Source organism: Brachionichthys hirsutus, chromosome 2, assembly GCF_040956055.1.
Source record: "Brachionichthys hirsutus isolate HB-005 chromosome 2, CSIRO-AGI_Bhir_v1, whole genome shotgun sequence".
Lineage (NCBI taxonomy): Eukaryota > Metazoa > Chordata > Actinopteri > Lophiiformes > Brachionichthyidae > Brachionichthys > Brachionichthys hirsutus.
In genome coordinates, this window is record NC_090898.1 from 740,523 (window position 1) to 764,663 (window position 24,141).

A 24,141-nucleotide genomic window follows, 5' to 3' on the forward strand; every position below is an offset into this window, starting at 1 on the left:
GATAGATAGATGATAGATAGATAGATAGATGATAGATAGATGATAGATAGATAGATAGATAGATAGATAGATAGATAGATAGATAGATAGATAGATAGATAGATAGATAGATAGATAGATAGATAGATAGATAGATGGGTAGATAGATAGATAGATAGATAGATAGATAGATAGATAGATAGATAGATAGATAGATGGGTAGATAGATAGATAGATACATGATAGATAGATAGATAGGTGAGTCGTACCATCATAATCGATTTTTCCATCGTTGTTTTTGTCCCCGTCCTTCATCAGCTCCTCGATATCGTCTTCTGTGATGGCCTCTCCAGTCGACTCGAGCATGTTCTTCAGCTCCTCTAAGTCTATGTAGCCGTCTCCGTTCCTTGGTGCACACCGGCGCCGTTAGTCATGTGACTGGCCCGTGCAGCAAGTAGCAGTCTCAAGGGCACCTACTTGTCAAACATGCGGAACAGCTCCGCCAGCTCCTCCTCTGGTTTCCCTTTGCTCTCCTCCTTCATACAGCGGACCATCATAACCAAGAACTCATCGAAGTCTACTGTTCCACTGCCTGCGAAAATCAGCCACCCTTACACACTTCATATCCATCGATCGTGTTCATTTTAAGTCTACAAATAAACGTTCCGGGTGACATGTACACTCAAGTTCCTTTAACATTGTTCAAACGTTTCCTTCCACTGAAGGAAAGACGCAGCAATGCAGCTCGGTGAGACGTGACGGACGCTCACATACCATCCTCATCCACCTCATCAATCATCTCCTGCAATTCTTCAGGGGTGGGGTTCTGTCCCAGCATCCTCATCACCTTCCCCAGCTCTTTGGTGCTGATGCAGCCGTCCTCTGCATCCTGGATGAAGATGTCAAACGCAGCCTTAAACTCTACAAGGGACACAGCAGCGGTTATTTGTGACAAGGCTCCTCATTTTAAGATGAGGATCTTTTTTATTATCATAACACAATGATTATATTGAGAGAACAGACAGGTATTCAGTTGAAAGGTCATTAGAAATACTTAACCTTCCCGTACGCACAGTAATTATTTGCGTATTCCAATCAATAACTCCTACGGACTAAATGGCTTTCCATCTCGTTGAAAATCTATCTGAACTAATTAGAACACTTTAGAAACAGTTGTCCCGCCATCGTCTCGTCTTCAGCTGCTCGTCCACCTTGTGGGTCACGGGGCTGCTGGAAGCGGTCACCATGGCAACCAGGGAGAGGCTCGACAGTTATTACACATGTTATAGGTATCACTAAGCTGATATTCACAATGATCAATTCAGCAGACCAAAATGTAATAATGATACTTAAGACGACGCTTGTTAGAAATCTCTATTTCTAATAATAAATGCACAGTAGGCCAAAACGCTCTCTCTCTCTCTCTCTCCCTCTCTCTCTCTCGTACCCCGGTGAGCGTATTGTGTCACTTCCTGTTTGCTTGTTTCAAGGCTTGGTTGTGTTCTCTCTGCCGCTGTACAATCTTTCACACTTTCTGTTCTTTTTCCACATAAATTTAATCGCTACTTGTCATATTCATTGATAGCGGATTAGCTCCACCAATTTCACAACTTTTTTGGGCAGTTTTCCTTTGATTTAATAAGTTTAATAAGCTAGCTATTGAACAGCTTTTAGCACCGCCTCAGTGTGTCAAATCTTTAGCTTCTCCTCTGCCTCCTTCACTGACAGCGAAATGTGTAAGAAGTTGTTCGGGTTTTTCTAACCCCTCTTCCGGTTCTTGTTCTCCTTCGTGGGTGCGTAGTCAATGATAGAGATGTAGTCCAGAGTCAGGACCAGGAGACAGATATGTAGTCCAGAGTCGGGACCAGGAGTCAGAGATGTAATCCAGAGTCGGGATCAGGAATCAGAGATGTAGTCCTACACCCATCTCTGAGCGTCCTCTAAAGCAGTGTTTCCCAACCTTTTTTGAGCCGTGGCACATTTTTTACATTTACAAAATCCTGGGGCACACCACCAACCAAAATGACGCTCTAACAGTACATATTCGATTAGATGACCTTTATTATAATACATATATTTAATAATATAGTTTTTTCATGTATTTATACTTAGTGGGAAACCTGGGGCCCCTCCCTGAGCTGCCACCTTATCGTGGTGGAGGGGTTTGCGTGTCCCGATGATCCTAGGAGCTCAGTTGTCCGGGGCTATATGCCCCTGGTAGGGTCACCCATGGCAAACAGGTCCTAGGGGAGGGACCAGACAAAGGGTGGCTCAAAGAACCCTCATGATGAATACAATAATTGGTCCTGGGCTTCCCTTGCCCGGACGCGGGTCACCGGGGCCCCCTCCTGGAGCCAGGCCTGGGGGTGGGGCACGATGGCGAGCGCCTGGTGGCCGGGTCTTCACCCATGGAGCCCGGTCGGGCATAGCCCGAAGAAGCTACGTGGGACCTTCCTCCCGTGGGCTCACCACCCATAGGAGGGACCAGAGGGGTCGGGTGCAATGTGAGCTGGGCGGCAGCCGAAGGCGGGGACCTTGGCGGTCCGACCCTCGGCTCCAGAAACTAGCTCTAGGGACGTGGAATGTCACCTCTCTGGCGGGGAAGGAGCCTGAGCTGGTGTGCGAGGTTGAGAAGTTCCGACTGGATATAGTTGGCCTCACCTCGACACACAGCAAGGGCTCCGGAACCACCCTTCTTGAGAGGGGTTGGACTCTCTTCCACTCTGGAGTTGCCACTGGTGAGAGGCGCCGGGCAGGGGTGGCAATACTTATTGCCCCCCGGCTCAGTGCCTGTATGTTGGAGTTTACTCCAATAAATGAGAGGGTAGCTTCCCTCCGCCTTCGGGTGGGGGGACGGAACCTGACTGTTGTTTGTGCCTATGGTCCAAACAGCAGTTCAGAGTATCCACCCTTTTTGGAGTCCCTGGAGGGGGTACTGGAGAGTGCTCCTTCTGGGGATTCCCTCGTTCTGTTGGGGGACTTCAACGCCCATGTTGGCAATGAAAGTGAGACCTGGAGGGGTGTGATTGGGAGGAATGGCCCCCCTGATCGGAATCCGAGTGGTGTTTTGTTATTGGACTTCTGTGCTCGTCACAGATTGTCCATAACAAACACCATGTTCAAGCATAAGGGTGTCCATATGTGCACTTGGCACCAGGACACCCTAGGCCGCAGTTCGATGATCGACTTTGTAGTCGTCTCACCGGACTTGCGGCCGCATGTCTTGGACACTCGGGTGAAGAGAGGGGCGGAGCTGTCAACCGACCATCACCTGGTGGTGAGCCAACTCCGATGGTGGGGGAGGATGCCGGACAGACCTGGCAGGCCCAAACGTATTGTGAGGGTCTGTTGGGAACGTCTGGCAGAATCTCCTGTCAGAAGGAGTTTTAACTCCCACCTCCGGGAGAACTTCGACCATGTACCGGGGGAGGCAGGGGACATTGAGTCCGAGTGGACTATGTTTCGTGCCTCCATTGTTGAAGCGGCCGATCGGTGCTGTGGCCGTAAGGTGGTCGGTGCCTGTCGTGGCGGCAATCCCAAGACCTCTTGGTGGACACCGGTGGTGAGGGATGCCGTCAAGCTGAAGAAGGAGTCCTACCAGGCCCTTTTGGCCTGTGGGACTCCGGAGGCAGCTGACAGGTACCGACAGACCAAGCGGAGTGCAGCTACCGCGGTTGCTGAGGCAAAAACCCGGGCATGGGAGGAGTTCGGTGAGGCCATGGAAAACGACTTCCGGACGGCTTCGAAGAGGTTCTGGGCCACCATCCGGCATCTCAGGAGGGGGAAGCAGTGCACGGTCAACACTGTGTATGGTGGGGATGGTGCGCTGCTGACCTCGACTCGAGACGTCGTAGATCGGTGGAGGGACTACTTTGAAGACCTCCTCAATCCCACCGACATGCCTTCCAGTGAGGAAGCAGGGCCTGGGGACTCGGGGGTGAGCTCCTCTATCTCTGGGGCCGAGGTTGCCGAGGTAGTCAAAAAGCTCCTCGGTGGCAGGGCCCCGGGGGTGGATGAGATCTGCCCGGAGTCCCTTAAGGCTCTGGATGTTGTAGGGCTGTCATGGTTGACACGACTCTGCAACATTGCATGGACATCGGGGGCAGTGCCTCTGGATTGGCAGACCGGGGTGGTGGTCCCTCTTTATAAGAAGGGGGACCGGAGGGTGTGTTCCAACTACAGAGGGATCACACTCCTCAGCCTCCCTGGTAAGGTCTATTCAGGGGTACTGGAGAGGAGGGTCCGCCGGATAGTTGAACCTCGGATTCAGGAGGAGCAATGTGGTTTTCGTCCTGGCCGTGGAACTGTGGACCAGCTCTACACCCTCGGCAGGGTCCTTGAGGGTGCATGGGAGTTTGCCCAACCAGTCCACATGTGTTTTGTGGATTTGGAGAAGGCATTTGACCGTGTCCCTCGGGGAGTCCTGTGGGGGGTGCTCCGGGAGTATGGGGTGTCGGACCCCCTCATACGGGGTGTCCGCTCCCTATATGACCGGTGCCAGAGCTTGGTCCGCATTGCTGGCAATAAGTCGGACCTATTTCCAGTGCGGGTTGGACTCCGCCAGGGCTGCCCTTTGTCACCGATTCTGTTCGTAACTTTTATGGACAGAATTTCTAGGTGCAGCCAGGGCGTTGAGGGGGTTCGGTTTGGTGACCTCAGGATTGGATCGCTGCTGTTTGCAGACGATGTGATCCTGTTGGCTTCATCAGGCCGTGCCCTCCAGCTCTCACTGGATCGGTTCGCAGCCGCATGTGAAGCGGCCGGGATGAGAATCAGCACCTCCAAATCCAAGGCCATGGTTCTCAGTCGGAAAAGGGTGGAGTGCACCCTCCAGGTCGGGGAGGAGATCCTGCCCCAAGTGGAGGAGTTCAAGTACCTCGGGGTCATGTTCACGAGTGAGGGAAGAATGGAGCGAGAGATCGACAGACGGATCGGTGCAGCGTCTGCAGTGATGCGGACTCTGCACAGATCCGTCATGGTGAAGAGAGAGCTGAGCCGAAACTCTCGATTTACCGGTCGATCTTCATTCCTACCCTCACCTATGGTCACGAGCTTTGGGTAGTGACCGAAAGAACGAGATCCCGGGTACAAGCGGCTGAAATGAGCTTCCTCCGTAGGGTGGCTGGGCTCTCCCTTAGAGATAGGGTGAGAAGCTCAGTCATCCGGGAGGAGCTCGGAGTAGAGCCGCTGCTCCTCCGCGTTGAGAGGGGCCAGATGAGGTGGCTCGGACATCTATTCAGGATGCCTCCTGAACGCCTCCCTGGTGAGGTGTTCAGGGCACGTCCCACCGGGAGGAGACCACGGGGAAGACCCAGGACACGCTGGAGAGACTATGTCTCTCGGCTGGCCTGGGAACGCCTCGGGATCCCCCCGGAAGAGCTAGATGAAGTGGCCGGGGAGAGGGAAGTCTGGGTTTCCCTGCTTAGGCTGCTGCCCCCGCGACCCGGCCCCGGATAAGCGGAAGAAAATGGATGGATGGATGGAAACCTGGGGCTGTTTGGATGAACACAAAATGGATATCCTGCAGTAATGGGAGAAAGACACACACGAAGCTCTTTCTCAACAGCTCTCAGTCTCTCTGTTTTTAGTTTTTATCGCCGTCGAGCTTGAGAAGCTCAGCTCACACTGATATGTGGTTGAAAACGGGAGCAATGTCAAAATAGCTTTGTTGGCTAGAACGGGGAACTCCTTGGCAACAGATAAGCAAAAACTGTCCAAAGGAAGATCAGCAAAGTTTAGCTTTAAGCCACCATCTTGTTTCAGTTCAGTGAGTTCCTCTTGCTCCTTTAAAGTCAGGTGAATGAATGAATACATTTATTAGATAGAATGTTAGAGTACAAGTACAGTCACACAGTAGCATGTATTACAGTACAAATAAAGTCAAACATCCTGTCTAAGAGGAGCATTTCAAAAAAGCCCTTGCGGTCTTGTTTCCGTTGAAAGTCCTTCGTACATAAATCATCCACAATTAACAATACAAATTTAACAATACAAATAAAAATAAAACCAATATTCAATAATTCAATTGATGCAACGTAACATTAGAAAAATAAAAATAAAATGATTTTACACCGCCGATGCAAACTAACAATTAATCTAAAATAAATTACACCACTGATGCAAAATGACAATGAATGACAATAAATAACTTACATAAATTACAATAAATTACTAAGGCAATTAATATGTGCAACGTAGGTGGACAAAAAAAGGGGGGGGGGGGGTTGATCCGGAGAGAGTCGTGATGACTATCTCCGTTTCTGTCCCCCTAAAAGGTGTATTTTTAGGGCCGTTTTGAAGGAGGCCAAAAAGGTGCATGTTTTGAGGGCAGGAGTCAAACAGTTCCACCCTTGGGGGGCAGTATTGTAAAAAGATGATTTACCCATGTTAGTCCTATAGGAGGGGGTAATCAGGTTGTTGTTTGAGCTCCCTCTAGTGTTGTGGCTGTGGGTGTCACTAAATCTGTGGAGGTGTTTATTCAGGTATGCAGGGATTGAGGGGACTGAGGGCAGAGCTGCATTGACTATTTTAAATGCCAATCCCATTTTGAGTCGTTTACCCCTGTCTTCTACCCTGAGCCATTTTAGGCTAGCAAAATGTCCAGGAAGAAGGTGGGTCATGGGCCCCAGATTGAGGAGTAGCCAAATCAGTTTGTTTTGGGAGGTTTGGAGCCTGTTTTTCAGGGACACTTTGATGTTTGAATACCAGGAGGTGCTAGCATAGTCAAAGAGGGGCTGAACGAGGACTCCAGCAAGAGTCCGGAGAGCACTTTTGTTGACAAAAGCAGACATTCTGCCCAAAAATCTTGTTCTCTGATTGACTTTTTTGATCACCTTAGTTGCCATGCTATCGCCAGACAGGTATTTGTCAAGAACACAGCCCAAATAGGTAATCTCTTCTTTGCTCGAGATTACTGTACTGTGACCTTGAAATCATTAACATTTATCTCACGTAGAGAGTGTTTAGACCCAAAAAGAATCGATTCGGTTTTACCAAGATGTAGTGACAGTTTGTTATCCGTAAGCCAAGTACGGATTCTGGTGACCTCAGAGCTGAGAGCTTCCTCAACCTGCACTTTGTCCTCTCCCGAAATCAGGAGTGCTGAGTCATCAGCAAACAGGAACAATTTGCAGTTACAGGCAGCATTCATGTCGTTAATGTATAGGAGGAACAGTAACGGCCCTAGAATGCTGCCTGGAGGAACCCCACAGCTCACCGGGAGGGACAAGGACAAGGTTCCGTTTATGTCCACCATTTGTTCTCGTCCCTCTAGGTACGATTTCATCCATTTTATTGATGTGCTATCAGAACCAATCGTCCCTAGTTTATTCAATAGGATTGAAGGGTTAACGGTGTCAAAGGCCTTCTGGAGGTCCAGCATGACCATGCCGCAGTATTTGCCCGAGTCTACTTCACGCTTGACGTAGTCGGTCAGATATATGAGGCACGTGTCAGTGGAGTGGGATGTTCTGAAGCCCGATTGGAATTCAAAGAGCAGGCTATGCTCGGCGAGGTAGCGGTTGATTTGCTCCTGGATTATTCTCTCCATAACCTTTGAGATGGAACAAAGGATGGAAACAGGGCGGTAGTTGCCAGGTTCTAATTTGTTTCCTTTTTTATACAGAGGGATAACCCGCGCCGTCTTGAATTCCTGTGGGACGTGGCACTGATTGATGGATAAATTTATCAGATGGGTTACCACGGGGGCGATAGAGACAGCTGCGTCTCTGAGGAACCAGGTCCTTTCCAGCACCGGATGCTGAGCTGTATGGGTTCCTAACCCAGTCAAAGCATTCTGTGGAGGCTGAAGAGAAATAAAATGACAACTTCTCCTCAAGAGTTTTCAAATGTGTGCAAATCACCTCACACATTGCAGCAGGAGTTTTGCAATCATGCACTTTCTCGTTCCCACGAAAGTCCTCCTTGGTCAAGATATTCCGACATGACCCGAAATATTTCCTCTCCTGTAGATTTTTCTGGCAGTGCCTTGCAAAATAGGAAGTTTTCTCTCATGGCTTCTCCATCCACAAAACACACGTTGGCCAAGAGCTGACAATGTCCACTAATTTCCGTCAACTCATCAAGTTGCAAGGCAAATTTATTACTGATGCGCATCTTTTCTTAAACAACAGTTTCGATATCCGCAGACATGTCATCAATATGTCTGGCAATTGTGTTATTTGACAGGCACTTTAGCTATCTCTGTGGCCGCGTCAGGGCCGAGCATCTCGTTTACCTTTACAAGCTGGCAGTATGAATGTTTCTGCCACAGTGTGGGACTTTTTGATTTAGCTACAAGTTCAGCAACAAGGTAGCTAGCTTTGAGGCCTCTTTCCTTTACCTTTGTGGTTTCTCTAAAAAGAGTTCTCATTGTTTGTACGTAAGCGTACGAAATAGTCCATTGGCTTGTTCTGAACGGAGGGTGTTCCGTTTGGAGACGGCGTTTGGGCTTGCTTGGCACCATGGAGTTATCGGATAGCTTCTCACCACACACCAAGCCCAGCGGAGTCGGTGCCGTTGCATCCCCAGTGAAAGTAAATCCAAATGAAAGATAGCTTTCGCTGTATTGCCTCGAGCTCACCGTCTTTTCTTTATTCTTTTGTCGACCACTCATACTAGGGCCTTCATCTGGGTCTGGATTTTGTCCAGGGTCCTGTTCGGCATTTACCGTATTTTCACACCCATAGGACGCGCCTAAAAGTCTTAGATTTTTTTCAAAATGTGCCGCGCGTCCATTGGTCCGCGCGGCCTATTTGTTGTTGTAAGGCGGACTCAGTCAGGCGCCTCGCGGAGTGATATCTGCCGATGCTAAGCTAAGGAGGCTGTCGGTCCCGCAGCAGAACACGGGAATAGAGCAGCGGAGAGAGAATCCAGCATTAATGACTCCATGGAGGAAGCGGAGGAAGCAACAAGACGACCTGCAGCAACTCGGCTCCTGCGATCGGCGACTCCGTGCGCGGCGATCTCACCGATACGGTCTAAACCGGAGTGAAGCTAGCTAACGCGCTAGCGGGCTAACTAGCAAGCTATCTTATCATCATCATCCCCGGTGGATTAACCAAAGAACTCCAACCGCGCAACGTTAAACTGCGAGCTGCGTGGGAGCGCTGAACGACAGAAGGAGAACACAGTTCCACTCAGAGTGGAAGGCAGCGCAGCGCCACCATTTGACTGGATTGTAGCTGCTTCGGCTAACTGTCTGCTAGCATTGTTGTTCGCTTCATTTCCGCACGGCACGAAAAGAGACTGGCAATGAAGAAAGGGAGCCCGGCATGTTTGACGGAGATCTAGCGCAGCTGTTCAATACAGAAACAGAGGATGAGGACTTTGATGGGTTTGATTAATGACTCTGTTTTGCTCCGGCTCTATTTTTTAAAACGCGCACTAGTATGCTTGTTTGATTGATGACGATTAAAGATGTGAGTACCAAACTCAGTTTTGCGCCTGCTTTATTTTGCGCACCTATCATGCCGGCGCCTTTTGATCCGCGCGCCCTTTGTACGTTTGAAATACTGAAAAATCAGCTGTTAATAAGACTGCGCCGAATCACCAGGTGCGTCATAAGGTCGTGAAAATACGGTACATTTTCTCTTCTCAAAAACGTCTCCATCACTGTCACTTGCTCGTCTTGCTGTGATCCCAAACTGCCACTGAGGATGACCCTCCTTAAAGGGGAACCGAAGCGCTCACAAAGTGTAGAGTAGGCAAAAGCCAAGGCATGAAGAACTGGTTTTAGGGGAAATATTTGTTTTCTGTTTTTTAATAAATGCGTTTTTTTTAATTTGCCACACTCTAAATGCAGCGCAGTTGCGTGGCATTTATTTTGAAGTGTGCGCTCTTATTTTGAAGTGCAAGGAGAAGCTGCTGTACTAGAGTTAGCGGCAGAGAGGAACAGAGCGACACCGTGCTCAGGTCTGAAGAGCGATCTACGGGCGGAACACACTTTATTACAGCACAGACACCGACAATGTTAATCAGGTGATATTAGGAAAAAAAAAAAAAATTGGTGATATTGGAACATTTCTCAAGGCACACCTAACGATCTCTCGCGGCACACCGGTTGGGAAACACTGCTCTAGATCGGTCACCCACCCAGAACCCCATAGAGATGGTGTCTGCCCCCCCAAGGTTGTTAAATTATACAGGAGAGGTGTTACTCCTGAAAACCTTGTAAAAATAAAAACTGCCGCCACAGAAATTAATAATAGTAAAACCATTAAATGTGGACTTTTAAATGTTCGCTCTCTGGCGTCGAAGGCATTTTTAATAAATGATCTGATCTCAGATCAGCATGTAGATATTTTCTGTTTGACAGAAACCTGGCTGGGTCCTGAAGATCATTTCAGTTTAAATGAAGCCACGCCTCCCAGTTATGTTAAATTATGGTAATTTCTGGAGACGCCGGCCGAGGAGGTGGAGTTGGAGCCATCCATAACTCGGAGCTCCAGATTAGTGATGGGAACTATGATTCTTTTTACTGAATCGGGTTTGAATGAATCACTCACTAAAGTGAATCGATTCATTTGAGTCATTTGAGTCACTGAGTCAGTTACCCAGAAGGTACATAGAAATATACTGTGAATACAAGTTTCACCTGCTACCAATTGATGCTGCTAAAATGGCTGATTGAAACAGGGAAAGAATAAATGTCATTGAGGGAAAAGAGGGAAAGATCAGGAGTTCTGAAAGGGAAAAAACATATTTCTTTTTTGTTCTCTGCATAAATTAAATATAAATACAAAAGCAAAAAATGTGTTCAAACAGTGCAGCATTAGACTAAAAATACATATAGTATACAATACACTTGTGCAAAAGCATTAAATAAAAAAGTTTTACATCTTTATTTTTATTTATTATGTTTCCGCCAATATTCCAAAAATATATTTTTTAATTTTAATTATATACTGTAATAAAAAGGCGGCATTAAATAGTTTCTGTTAAGTCCGGACACTAAAGTTTATCTTCAGAATAATCAGTGGACTAACTGACTGAATATCGATTTTACTTTAGTCTCTTATTGATCCTTATGAGACAAACAGAACGGGCGGGGCAGCAGCCCCTCGGCTCCGGTGAGGAAGGGCCCCCCCAGGCTCGAGTCGAGTGGCTGCTGCCGCTGAAAGCGGGTTAGTGAGTCCGGACTCAGTGACTCATACGTGAGTCCGGCTCAGTGACTCGTTGTATGTGCTGCAGGAAGGGAGGGGTGAGCGACTCACTGAACCACTCTCTTGTTGTGAGCGCAGCTGAGCTGATGCTAGCTTGTAGCGAGTGGGACGGTTCACCAGGGGAATTGGTAGTTCATTAAAAAAACATGAATCGATGCTTTTCTCACAATTACAGTGATTAACTCGACATGTTTCTACAAGGTATGTTAGAACAGCAGTAATATACTGATTGGTGTCTTCAGTTAGCTGTGCAGCTAACTAGCGGTAGCAGGGACGAGTCAGTGAACGACTCAGTGGGGAAGAAGAATCATGACTCATGATTCAGTAAAGTGAATCACGGGTTTTGAACGATTCGTTCAGGAATCGCACAACACTACTCCAGATTAACCCTAAACCTAAATTAAACTATACCTCCTTTGAGAGTCTTATTCTTAGTCTGTCACTTCCAACATGGAAATCAAGCCAGCCAGTCCTGATTGTTATAGTTTACCGCCCTCCAGGCCCAGACTCTGATTTCATGTCAGACTTTTCAGAATTTTTAACAATCTTAGTTCTGAAAGCAGAACAGATACTTGTTGTGGGAGATTTTAACATTCATGTAGATGTCAGTGACGACTGCCTTGCTACTGCCTTCCTCTCATTACTGGACTCAATTGGCTCCTCCCAGAGAGTGAAAGAACCCGCCCACAGCTTTAATCATACCTTGGATCTGGTTCTCACGTATGGTATTGATATTGATCAATTAATTGTATTTCCACTGAACCCTTTTTTATCAGACCACAAGTTCATCACTTTTACGTTTGTATTATTGGACTACGTTCCATCAAACAGAACAGCCTTGACTAGATGTCTGTCTGATGGTGCTATTGCTAAATTCAGAGAAGTGATCCCATCAGCATTAAACTCTTTATCAAGCCTTAACATTACTGAGGAGTCGTGTGGTAACTTTAGCCCCTCCCACATAGATCATCTTGTAGGTGGTGCTGGGGACTTGATGCGCACGACGCTTGACTCCATCGCCCCCTTAAGAATTAAAAAACTAAAACCAAAAAGGAAAGCTCTGTGGTTCAATTCTGAGATTAGATTGTTAAAGCAAACAGCCAGAAGACTGGAGAGAATATGGCGCTCAACTAAATTGGAGGAGTCTTGTTTAATCTGGAAAAACAGCCTCAAAATGTACAGGAAGACGCTCCGCAAGGCAAGAGGAGCATATTACTCATCTCTAATAGAAGAGAACAAATCTAATCCAAGGTTTCTCTCTGACACCGTAGCTAGGCTAACACAAAGCTAGAGCAGCATATTACTCATCTCTAATAGAAGAGAACAAATCTAATCCAAGGTTTCTCTCTGACACCGTAGCTAGGCTAACACAAAGCTAGAGCAGCATATTACTCATCTCTAATAGAAGAGAACAAATCTAATCCAAGGTTTCTCTCTGACACCGTAGCTAGGCTAACACAAAGCTAGAGCAGCATATTACTCATCTCTAATAGAAGAGAACAAATCTAATCCAAGGTTTCTCTCTGACACCGTAGCTAGGCTAACACAAAGCTAGAGCAGCATATTACTCATCTCTAATAGAAGAGAACAAATCTAATCCTAGGTTTCTCTCTGACACCGTAGCTAGGCTAACACAAAGCTAGAGCAGCATATTACTCATCTCTAATAGAAGAGAACAAATCTAATCCAAGGTTTCTCTCTGACACCGTAGCTAGGCTAACACAAAGCTAGAGCAGCATATTACTCATCTCTAATAGAAGAGAACAAATCTAATCCAAGGTTTCTCTCTGATACCGTAGCTAGGCTAACACAAAGCTCCAGCTCTGTTGACCCTTCTGTTCCGACAGGTCTCAGTAGTGAAGATTTCATGAACTTCTTCAGTACCAAAATCGAATTTATTAGGGACGACATTCATCAGCGTCTGCCTTCGTGTGGCATTGACCCCTCCCTGAGTGATGGAAGTAGAGATACGGCTGTCACTCTTGATAGTCTGTTTGTTTGTCTGTTTGTTTGTTTGTCTGTCCGCGCGCATAACCCAAAACTAGTAACCCAATCGACTTGAACTTTTTACACAAGCAAGGTTCTGTCCGTGGCTCGGTCCTCCCCGAGAATGGCGTTGATCCGGATCACAATCTGGATCTGAGAGCTAATTTTTGTTCTAAAATGGAGTCCATCCTGACCTCGATTTTGGAGCTAGAGACTTCAAATTTGGTGTGCACACTCATAGTTCATTCTAGTTTCATATATGTTACAGTTGTAGTTGTATCTTTTCCCATTCCGGAGCAGCAAGCTAGCGCAGGTTTGGCCCCTCTGATCCGGAAGCCCTGTTTACTGTCTCACAAGATCCAATAGTCTTTTGGAGGCGAGGGTCTGCAATCTCTGATTGTCTTTTCTAGTTACTTGGATAGCTTCACCCCCATTAACTTGCAGCAAATGAGTGCAGCTGTTGCCTCATCTAAACCGTGCACTTGTCTCTTAGACCCGGTCCCAACTAAGCTACTTAAAGAAGTCTTCCCCTCAATTAGTATTGCTTTGCTAAATATAATTAATTTATCCTTACTCACAGGCTATGTACCAAGTCTTTTAAAACAGCAGTCATTAAACCGCTTCTCAAAAAACCAACATTGGATCCTGATGTCTCGGCTAACTATCGGCCAATTTCAAACCTTCCATTCCTGTCAAAGCTTCTAGAGAAAGCAGTTTCCAGTCAGCTGTGTGAATTCTGACAAGACAATAAGTTATTTGAGGTTTTCCAGTCGGGTTTCAGAGCTCATCATAGCACAGAGACAGCATTAGTTAAAGTCACCAATGACCTTTAATAGCGTCTGATAATGGACTTGTCTCCGTGCTTATTTTATTAGATCTCAGTGCAGCCTTTGACACAATAGATCATCAGATTCTGTTACAGAGGCTGGAACAATCTGTTGGTGTTAGAGGATCTGCATTGAACTGGTTTAGTTCATATTTATCTGATAGATTTCAGTTTGTACGTGTTCATGATGAATCTTCTACGTACACTGAAGTTAAATATGGAGTTCCACAGGGTTCAGTGCTTGGACCTATTCTGTTCACGCTGTATATGCTTCCCTTAGGTAACATTATTAAGAAACATAGCATAAATTTCCACTGCTATGCAGACGACACACAATTATACGTGTCAGTTCAGCCAGACAAAGTCGATCAGTTGGTTAGACTTCAGATGTGCCTTAAGGACATTAACTCCTGGATGACCGAGAACTTCCTGTTATTAAATCTAAATAAAACTGAGGTTCTGGTTCTTGGGCCAAAGCATCTCAGAAATGTTTGTTCTAGTGTTGTAGTTGAACTAGATGGCATCTCAGTGTCCACCAGCACCACTGCCAAGAATCTGGGGGTAATCTTTGATCAGGACCTGTCATTTCAGTCCCAGATAAAGAACATTTCAAGGACTGCGTTCTTTCACCTTCGGAATATTTCAAAGGTCAGGCACCTACTAACCCGAAAAGATGCAGAAAAAATAGTCCATGCTTTTGTGACTTCCAGACTGGACTACTGCAACTCCTTACTGTCCGGCTGCCCAAAAAGGTCTATTAAACATCTCCAGCTAATCCAGAATGCAGCAGCTCGTGTTCTAACAGGAACCAGACTGAGAGAACACATTTCCCCTGTTCTGGCGTCTCTGCATTGGCTTCCTGTTAGAGAACGGATTTAATATAAAATCCTTTTACTCACTTTTAAAGCCCTCAACAGCCAGGCCCCTCCTTACCTTACAGAGATGATTATCCCGTATTGCCCCACTAGGACCCTGCGGTCCCAAAATGCTGGCCTGCTCTTGGTTCCAAAGATTTCCAAGAGCAGACAGGGGGGCGGAGCTTTCTGGCACTATATAAATAAACGTGAGTTGAACTGAATGACAGAGGCGTGGGGGTAAACAGTCAGTCATCAAATGGATGTAAAATATTTGTGGGTGGGTGGACGGCTTCCTGCTGAATTGAAATGAGTCCGCAGGAAAGAGGAAGCTGCTCTCTTGAGGCTCGGGGCCTAATTCATGAAAGCAACATGTAAAGATTCATCTTTCGAAAGCTGCATCGACAGCCTTTGCCCATTCTAGACGTGCTCGAACCCAATAACACACAGAGAACAATGCATGCCCCCCCCCCCCCTAGAATGGTTCACCTTTTCAAATTGCAGCCCAAGTCAACAAAGCTTCAAGGGTCCATTGTTAGTAGTAACTGTACATACTTGTACTTGCAGGGTCAGCTTACAGTATGCAGTAGGGATGGCTCATGGGGGTAATACTAACACAGATTCATAGCCGTTGGCGTTTCCTCACCATTTTTCTGCTCCTCTGTCAAGTTTTCAACCTAAAGAGAGGAAAACAATATGGATGAATACTGGAAATGTTTTAAATGCTGTGCAGGCCAAAAATAATTTCAGTAGCCGCACTGATAATATTTGTAGCGACTGCCATGCTACACAGCCTTCTTCACTTGCTATGCTTGTGTGTGTGTGTGTGTGTGTGTGTGCGATCGCGTGTGTTTTAATAGCGCCCAGCTGTCTCTTCTCTTCTTCGGCCTGAACTGTCCACCTGCTCTTTACTCTATTGTGAGTCAGACATCTGAACTAACCACAGCAGCCATCCCAGTGCCAGCTCCTCATCGCGAATCACGCAGTTATTCCTCCGCAGAGACGACAAGGACACGACCTTGGGGTCCCCGACCGAAGCTGCGGCCTGCACCAAGTGTAAACTCAACCCCCCCCCCCCACCAAATATATTAATTTATGACTTAAATCTTAATGTTACCAATAAGCCTAACAAAAATACAAAATATGCTTGCATCAACCAGCACCTCAGTATTCAACATGATAAATGGTTTCAATATGCATAATAAGAGTTCCTCAGAGGTTTCTCAAAGCCCTGTTGGATTCACAGGCTCTTTTGGAAGTCTCAGCACCTCAACGCGAGTTCTCATCAGACACAGACGTGAAACAGAGGCGTCCGTACTCACGGCTGCTTTATAGACATCATCCATGGCTGCTGCTCCTTCCCGTCTTCCTCACAGATACAAATACAGCCAGCGAGATCTGCACCGCTCCTCTTTATTGTTAGGGGAGTGGGGGTGGTGGCAAAAAAAAGAAGAAGAAGCTCCTGACCCTTCCCACAAAATCCAAGAGTGATGGAGGGAGGAGTGATGGGAAAAGTTCTATAAATAGGAAACAACAGCATCCACCCAACAATAGAGCGACACCGACCGCAGCAGCGAACTGGAGAAGCTGTCGCAGCTCATCCTCGTGAAAGTCCAGGCTTCAAAGTGACACTTTTCATCACAGCTACTTCTCGACAAGGTCTATACTGGGCAAAACTGAGATTTGGGACATCTGTTTTGCTGAAAAAACATCTGCGGGAGCATTCAAAGTTTACCGTTCAGCACTGAGAACCCCCCCCCCCCCCCAGTGGAGGTAGCTCAGGTTCCCCGTAATGACATTGCACCTCAAGACCGTGGACACTTAGCCACTTATAATGTGACTCATTGATACGCCGCCACACTTTGTGATCACAACTTAAAATTCACCTCATCGCTGCAAAAAAAGATAATATCATTAAAGACTAAAAAATGTCCACACGGCTTCAAAATCTCAACGATGAAACAAGTTTGTTTCTTACTCCTAATGAATAAGACTGACGGCCTACATCAACTCATTCTGGAGGCATTCAGACAGCAAAGGTAAAGCTCTGTAGGAGAACCATAATGGCATCACAAGGAGCGACCTGATTGGTCACTCTTGAACTCCTAACCCCTCCATATATGAACGCGTATAAGGGCAGCTGCTGTTTCGAGATAGCGAGAAACGACATGTTTCATTTTCACAACGCCATCTAATGTAATCCCCACGTCTATAGCGTGTGCGTCGAGCGGAATCGGATGTCTGCGTGACAATATGCACCGATAGGGCTATTCTGAACGTTGCCCTTGACTAGAAATAGGAGTCCTCTGCCAATATACGGGGTGAGGGAAGGATACAGTAATAAATCTCTGTTGTAAGGCTACCAACATGCAAGACAGACAGAGAGCACCTGCTGTTGTGTAACGGCTGTCCAGTAAGCTCAGAGGTCAAGCGTCTGACCTTTACGCAGGTCCATACGGATTGGCGCTTATTGCCGCCGCCAACGACGCTCGGTTTTTGCCGGCATTTATCTTTTTCTGACTTTTAGCAACATAACTCAAAAACGTACAGACGGATCTCGATCTAATTTTCAGGAACTGTTGGGAATGTTACCAGGAACAGATGGTTACATTTGAGTGAGGATCCAGAAGAGTCATTGCAGTCAGGGGAGCTTGAAAATCTGTTCCTCAATATCTTGGTTGATTATTGACTGAGGTTTATGGGATTTGACACAATCCCGTAGAGTGAGGATCTCTATCTTACCACGGAATTTCATCTAGATCGGATCCGGATTGCAGATAGTATTAAGATTTGGGGGCGCACTTGCGTTTTGGCCTACTGTGCATTTATTATTAGAGATAGAGCTTTCTAACAAGCGTCGTCTGTTGCCTCACTGCAAGAAGCTTCCAGGTACAGCTCCTTTCTGTGCAGAGTTTATCTGTTGTCCCCGTGCATGAATGGATGCTCTCCGGGTTCCCCAGCTTCCACCCACCTCCAAAAACATGCAGGAGAACTGGTCAATCCAATATCGGGCGAGCTTGGACTTGTGATAAGCTGCCGTCTTAGCCAATACTCATTGATCTGCAACCTTAATTATAAGGGGAGATTCATACATTGATTCATCTTCTTGAAGACTAGACAACCCTTTCGAGGAGAGCTAGGCACGGCAGGCAGCAGGATGGTGTGGGGGAGGCATCTGCTCGGAGGGTCACATTGACCTCTTCGGAAGCGTAGGAGTGACGCTGTTGAGACTATGTCGCTCGAACGTCTTCACACGGCGAGCTTCATCTGCTGGCAGTGTGTATCTGATGGCTGCAAAGTGCCTGTTGTGCGCATGTGCAAGCTAATACCCTTATTATTGGACAAGGTAATGTTTTTAGCATTTAGCCTAACTGCCCACAAGTCGTTTGAACAAATTAGTAACTCCTTTCGAAAGACTTCGCTATCTCGTTCGAACGAGTTCACAAAACGTTCAAACGAGATAGTCCATCTCTGTCCCTTCCACGCTTCCGACCTCCATGTCAGAGCCAAAGGAAGTCTGACTGCTGTTGGCTAGCGGCATGGACTCCTCAGTGACTCTCAGATCTTAGGTTGGAGCAGGGGCCCGGGTTCCTGTGGTGCAGAACCATGACTGGCCTCATGGGGTCAGAATGTTCCGGAAGCTCTCGGATGATAACGTTGTTTTTGTTTTTACTGGCCTCACATTCCACTGAACTAAACCCAGTTGAGATGTTCTGTGTCGGTGCAGCCGATGCACCAAGAACTGCCTCAGACTGTCCAGGAGAGCCGCAAAGCCCGGATCCACGTGTGATTTTAATATTTTACTTTTGATTTTCAGCGTGATTTTGAATTCAGCCCTTAAAGGGTCGATACCTTTGGGTTCCATTGACTGCCATGACAGAGTATTGTTCTCAGTAAATATTGCATTACTGTACAGTGGTCCCTCATTTATTGCGGGGGTTACGTTCTAAAAATAACCCGCAATAGGCGAAATCCGCGAAGCAGTCAGATTCATTTTTTTACAATTATTATACATGTTTTAAGGCTGTAGACCTTTTACCACACGTTATATTGTACACGTTAAAGCCAAAAGGACTCCACCCCTGCGCCCTCTCAGGGGTCGGGAACCTTTTTGGCTCCATGAACACCAAATATTTTTAAATGTAATTCCGTGAGAGCCATAAAATCTGTTTAAAACTAAATACAATTAAATGTGTGCATTTTATGTAATAACACTTTTAAAGTACAATAAGTCTCTGGATTATTTTTAATAACATTGTTATGCCGTTTCTAACAACGATGGATATTTCCTACCTTTAATGTAACTTCTGCTGCTGCAGGTTTTTCTGATCTTTGTGACTACAAAGTTAAAAGTACGATTCTCCTCGTCTTTCTTTCTTTTAAAAGGTCTTCTAAAGTTAGCGATCTGACAACGGGATTAAAACGAGGGAAGTTTATTCCTGATCTGACAACGGGATTAAAACGAGGGAAGTTTATTCCTGATCTGACAACGGGATTAAAACGAGGGAAGTTTATTCCTGATCTGACAACGGGATTAAAACGAGGGAAGTTTATTCCTGATCTCACAACGGGATTAAAACGAGGGAAGTTTATTCCTGATCTGACAACGGGATTAAAACGAGGGAAGTTTATTCCTGATCTCACAACCGGCCGTTGGACGGACCCTTTTGCACATCAGCCGCTATTTTCGACAGCAAAATACAGAAACCCCAGTTGAACAGTGTCTCTGCCTCACCTGCGTTGCCTAGGCGATAGATAGATAGATAGATATAAACACAACGACAGTTATGTTTGACACTTTCCCACTGAGATTACTGCTTTGACTGTTTCTGAACGCAGATCGATCAGCCATCGATCTCCGTTTGTCCCTTTCCCAGTGAGCAGAACGCCGTTTATAAGCCGGACTTCCTGACCGCTGCCTCATAGTCGCCGGTAACCGTCGCCGCACAAAGGAGTGCAACAAAACAATTTTTTTTTAAAGGAAAGATTTGTCTGTGAGCCAGATGCGGCCATCAAAAGAGCCACATCTGGCTCCCGAGCCATAGGTTGCTGACCCCTGGTCTATCTCATAATCGCTTGGAACGTTTCCGGTCCCTTTCTTGAATGCTATTGGACACGTGAGCTGTCAGTCAAAACCCTCAACCCGACTTCCGTTACGAAGTTTGTGTGAGAGGACAGATGTTTGTTAAGTTAGCGAACAGCGTTAAAACACGAAATGAGCCCCAAATAGCTAAAGACACGTAGCTGTTCTATTCATTCAGCCTGTTCTGTTTTGTGTGGATCAATAATAAGTTGTGTTAACTGTTAATCTTTACTGCTGATAGGTCCATTCTCTCTGATTTGACGTGGATGTGCTACAGCAAAACACAATGCGTGTTCAAGCACTGTAAAAAAAAGCACGCAAAATTACATAAAAAAATCTGCAAAACGGCAAAGATGCGAAAGATGAACCGCGTTATAGCGAGGGACCAGTGCATACCATAATCACATGCACTGAATAGGCTTCATTAAATGAGACCAAGACACAAACTAGAACGTCATCAAGCCATTAAATGTTAATACCCCCTCGATATTAAGCACATTTTTTGTTCGTTGAGGTTCAGTTGCGTTCTGCTACCTTAAGGTGGCAGCACAACACATCAAAAGATACTCCTTGCTTGATTTTGCTGAGGGCTATAAAGTCAGAAAGTGAATGTGTCTTTGATGTCTGTTCTTTGTCATATTTTCTGGTGGGTTTATATTTTTGTCTCTAGATAACAGAGAAACAAAGAATTTAGTAGACTTGCAAGGACATCACCAAATATACTTCATGTATTCTTCCAGAACTCAATCCAGCAGCTGAGATCATAAAGAAGTCAAATATATATATTTTACCATAAACTACGAAGCAGCATTTACATACCTATAAAAGAATACTGCTTTAGAATACTTGTCTGTCTTCATGAAGGGCAGTTAAATTGCGATCAGGTCAAAGTTCATTTTACATTTGGGCGTTTGCAACCTTGTTGTGCATTGCTGAGTGGATCTTTCTCAGGTTCTGTCGGATTCTAACAAACTCCATCAGCTGGGCTTCTTCTGGTACCTTTTCTTGTTCTTTCTCTTTCTGGAAAAAGAAAAGAAAAGAACAGCATCGTCTCTGCATTACTCTTGAAGACCTGGACAAAGGTATTACTTCAAGACTGTGGGTTGACAGAATTTGACTGAAGGTATTCGATATATAACAGAAGCTGGCGTTTGCTCGGCATTCTAATTGTTGTTTCGGCGCATCTTCCTGTCTTCCTTCGGCTTCCCCCTTTCCCCATCTCTTTCTCTCTCTCAACCTAGCGAGTTATTCTTAAGCTGAGTTCCGGTATAAGTGGGACGTGGGAATCCAGGGCCGTGGATCGTCTTCAGAGGATGCGGTCGGCTGACCAACCCAAGCTTGAGGCAGCAAACTTGAGTAATAAAATGTTAATTTGCACGAATAGATGAAATGGCACAGAGAAGTTGTCACCTCACGTTGTCTCTGCTGACGCCGGAGCAGCTCATCCTCCAGCGGGGTCCTGCCCTGTGCCTCCTCCTCCCGGGCGCTCTGCACCCTCTTCCTCCTCTCCAGCACCCGCTGAAGCTCTGACCTGCTGCTCAACGCCAGTCCCCTAAACCCATCGAGGAAGAGACAGAAGTTGAGTTTGAGCTGTTCCCGGGTCCAACGCCGGGTCCAACGCCGGGTCCGGAACAGCCAGGAACCGTCCCCAGCCACCTTTTGATGATTTATTTTGTCCCATCAGATCACAGCAGGAGGAGCTGCCCACATTCACAGCTTTACTTCTATGCTAATTAACTGTTACACTGAGAAAAACGTTGACTTTATCATGCGGTACGTTTGTCGCTTTCTTTCCTTCATCGTTTTATGGATGAATTTCTGCTACTTTTGGGAGTAAGTAAGTTTTACTCTGAATTTTTAGTGAAGCGAGGTCAGAAGAGGACAAAAGAAAGGTCCATTGCTTTCACTTCAGTCCAGGTCAGCGCTCCTGTGAGCAGATCGCTTTACGTTCCTGAGGTGTACGGTTCCATGGCTGCTAGAGGAGGACGGCGGCGCATCTATTCTTAATGACAAAGCAATGACGGAGGGCTCGAGCATGAGGGACACTTTCATGAAGAAAACACACGCAGATTCCTACACATCATGCTCATGTCCTCATCTAACGAGGGAATAATCCCTGTCATGAAGTCCATCATCCATCCGTGCCTACCTCTTGTGGGCCAGCAGGAGTTCCTTGTGAAGCTCATTGTGAGTCTGGGAAGTCTTCACGGAATCGGACCGACCTGAGGCGGCCTCGGCTTGGATTCTGTTGTCTGACAGAGAAATCACATCAAAACAGATCAATGTCTCCCGCCTGGTCGTCACGGTAACGAATACTGCACACTGGAATCACTGGCAGAAACGGTGCCACACGCTCAGCCAGTAGAACTTCCATCTTCCAGAGAAGAATTCAACATTCCGTAAAATAGAATTATTTGGAAAAGATACAGAAATCAATCATGATCAATCACATTGTCTGTGCAGAAAGTATGGAGATAACGATATGGGGCATCTTTCAAGCTAACCAACTGAATGCATGATAAAGCCATAGCTCAGTGTGCTGCTCCACTTTGCACTGGCAGTACCAGATGGGTTAACTCTTTGAGTGCCAATAACATCTAAAGACGTTTTTTCTAACCCAAACATTCACTGACATTGAAATCTGCCTCTCTTCAACGGAAAATAACTCTGGAATGAGAAATGATAAGAACACACTTTCCTGATGAAAGAAGAGGCTTTATTCTTTCATTGGTGGTTCGCTGTGTGCACAGGCGTAGTACAGAATATTCTGTGGGGCTTGAAATATCGGGAGAAATACGCAGAAATTGGGGCACAGCATATAGCTGAGCTGAAAATGGCTGGCGCTCGACGAGTTAATAGTGCAGCTGTTTTTGCAGTTAGCCTAAAGAGATAGGATAGCCTTTTGGCCCCTAACCTCTATTATGCTAAGCTAGGCTAAGGAGTCCATACTTTGAATCTGGAGCACGGCGTATCTGTAGCAGTCAGTCAAAGGCTGAAACGCCTGAAAGCGGAACGACTGTTTGCACGGGAAGCGGCTAAAGGCGACCCAGCCCCCCCCCCCCCGGCTTTGAACCTGCACTGACCTCGTCGGTGGTTGCTGCTGTGTGGCGTGCTGCCCGTCGTCCTGCTCCCAGAGGCCTGCCGGGTCCCCAGGCGACTCGCATTATTGCTGTATGAACCATTTACAGACATGGTGGCTGTGGGGTGGGGGGCATTCAGCTGCATTAAGACCTTTGTACCAGGGAGGGGGCAGCTTGGATGTGGTGGGAGAGGAAACAAAGATGGTCCTCAGCACGTGAAATGACTTGACAGAGGGAGGCACCTGGGGACCGGGGGAGGAGCCCCAACTCCACCTGCATGCTGAATATCATCAGGTGGAAGAGAAAGAAAAAAGATGATGAAAACACTGCATCGTCAGAAAAGGGCAGAAAGCAGAAAGCAGAAAGTGGAGCGACGCGAGAGAAAGGAGCTCGAAAGAAATGACAAAAAGCAGTAATCCATTCAATCGGTGATCAGGGATCCTGACGACCTCGATAGCGGCGACTCCACAGCTCAGTGACAATGAAAAGCACCGCCGGTGCTCTGGGCCGCTCTGGACCGCTCTGGGCCCCCCTGGACCGCTCTGGGCCGCTCTGGACCGCTCTGGGCCCCCCTGGACCGCTCTGGACCGCTCTGGACCGCTTTTGGCCCCTCTGGGCCGCTCTGGACCGCTTTTGGCCCCTCTGGGCCGCTCTGGAGCGCTCTGGACCGCTCTGGGCCCCCCTGGACCGCTCTGGGCCGCTCTGGACCGCTCTGGATCCCTCTGGACCGCTCTGGACCGCTTTTGGCCCCTCTGGGCCGCTCTGGAGCGCTCTGGACCGCTCTGGGCCCCTCTGGGCCCCCCTGGACCGCTCTGGGCCGCTCTGGACCGCTCTGGATCCCTCTGGACCCCTCTGGGCCCCCCTGGACCGCTCTGGACCGCTCTGGACCGCTCTGGATCCCTCTGGACCGCTCTGGACCTGGTGCCGTACGGTTTGACTGGAATAGGGAAAGCCTTCTGCCCTACCTGTGCCGTGTCGGTGCTGCTTCACGTGAACGTTAGCCACCGTGCGGTGCTGAGCGGTGATACGACCGGGAGCAGTGTTACCTGAGAGCCCTGAATGTGGCGCTCATGTAGCGTCCACGCCCTCTTTGTTGGACTCATGTAACCACGGTAACCCCTGTCAACGATCACCTTCGTTCTGTTTAAACTTAAGCTCTATTATTACACCA

The 24,141-nt window shown here is 47.0% G+C and overlaps 2 protein-coding genes across 3 annotated transcripts in view; both read right to left on the reverse strand.

The window, feature by feature from the left end:
- Window positions 1-16,227, reverse strand: part of LOC137900568 (troponin C, slow skeletal and cardiac muscles-like) — a 17,679-nt gene extending 1,452 nt beyond the window's left edge. The window contains exons 1-5 of one of the 2 annotated variants that reach the window (XM_068744679.1): window positions 16,130-16,227; window positions 15,454-15,484; window positions 754-900; window positions 457-571; window positions 249-385 (exon numbers count right to left, since the gene is read on the reverse strand). In XM_068744679.1, coding sequence (XP_068600780.1) covers window positions 249-385; window positions 457-571; window positions 754-900; window positions 15,454-15,484; window positions 16,130-16,153 — 454 coding nt within the window. In that variant the 5' untranslated portion in view covers window positions 16,154-16,227. The remainder of the gene's footprint in view (window positions 1-248; window positions 386-456; window positions 572-753; window positions 901-15,453; window positions 15,485-16,129) is intronic. The other variant, XM_068744687.1, reaches the window with a different exon arrangement.
- Window positions 16,228-20,787: 4,560 nt separating this feature from the next.
- si:ch211-218o21.4 (actin-associated protein FAM107A) lies at window positions 20,788-23,082 on the reverse strand. The gene is made up of 4 exons (XM_068748980.1): window positions 22,974-23,082; window positions 22,040-22,142; window positions 21,301-21,442; window positions 20,788-20,910 (listed from the first exon to the last, which is right to left on the reverse strand). The coding sequence occupies exons 1-4, from the start codon at window positions 23,080-23,082 to the stop codon at window positions 20,788-20,790; spliced, it is 477 nt and encodes a 158-aa protein (XP_068605081.1).
- Between the last annotated feature and the right edge of the window lie 1,059 nt (window positions 23,083-24,141).

Bases quoted from the DNA above. Each gene is read 5' to 3' on its own strand.
- si:ch211-218o21.4 (XM_068748980.1), bottom strand. From the start codon at position 23,082: ATGTCTGTAAATGGTTCATACAGCAATAATGCGAGTCGCCTGGGGACC. The intron at 22,143-22,973 runs GTCAGTGCAGGT...TTTCTCTGTCAG, and splicing joins CAGCAGCAACCACCGACGAG to ACAACAGAATCCAAGCCGAG. The intron at 20,911-21,300 runs GTGACAACTTCT...TTCTTTTTCCAG, and splicing joins GTCAGCAGAGACAACGTGAG to AAAGAGAAAGAACAAGAAAA.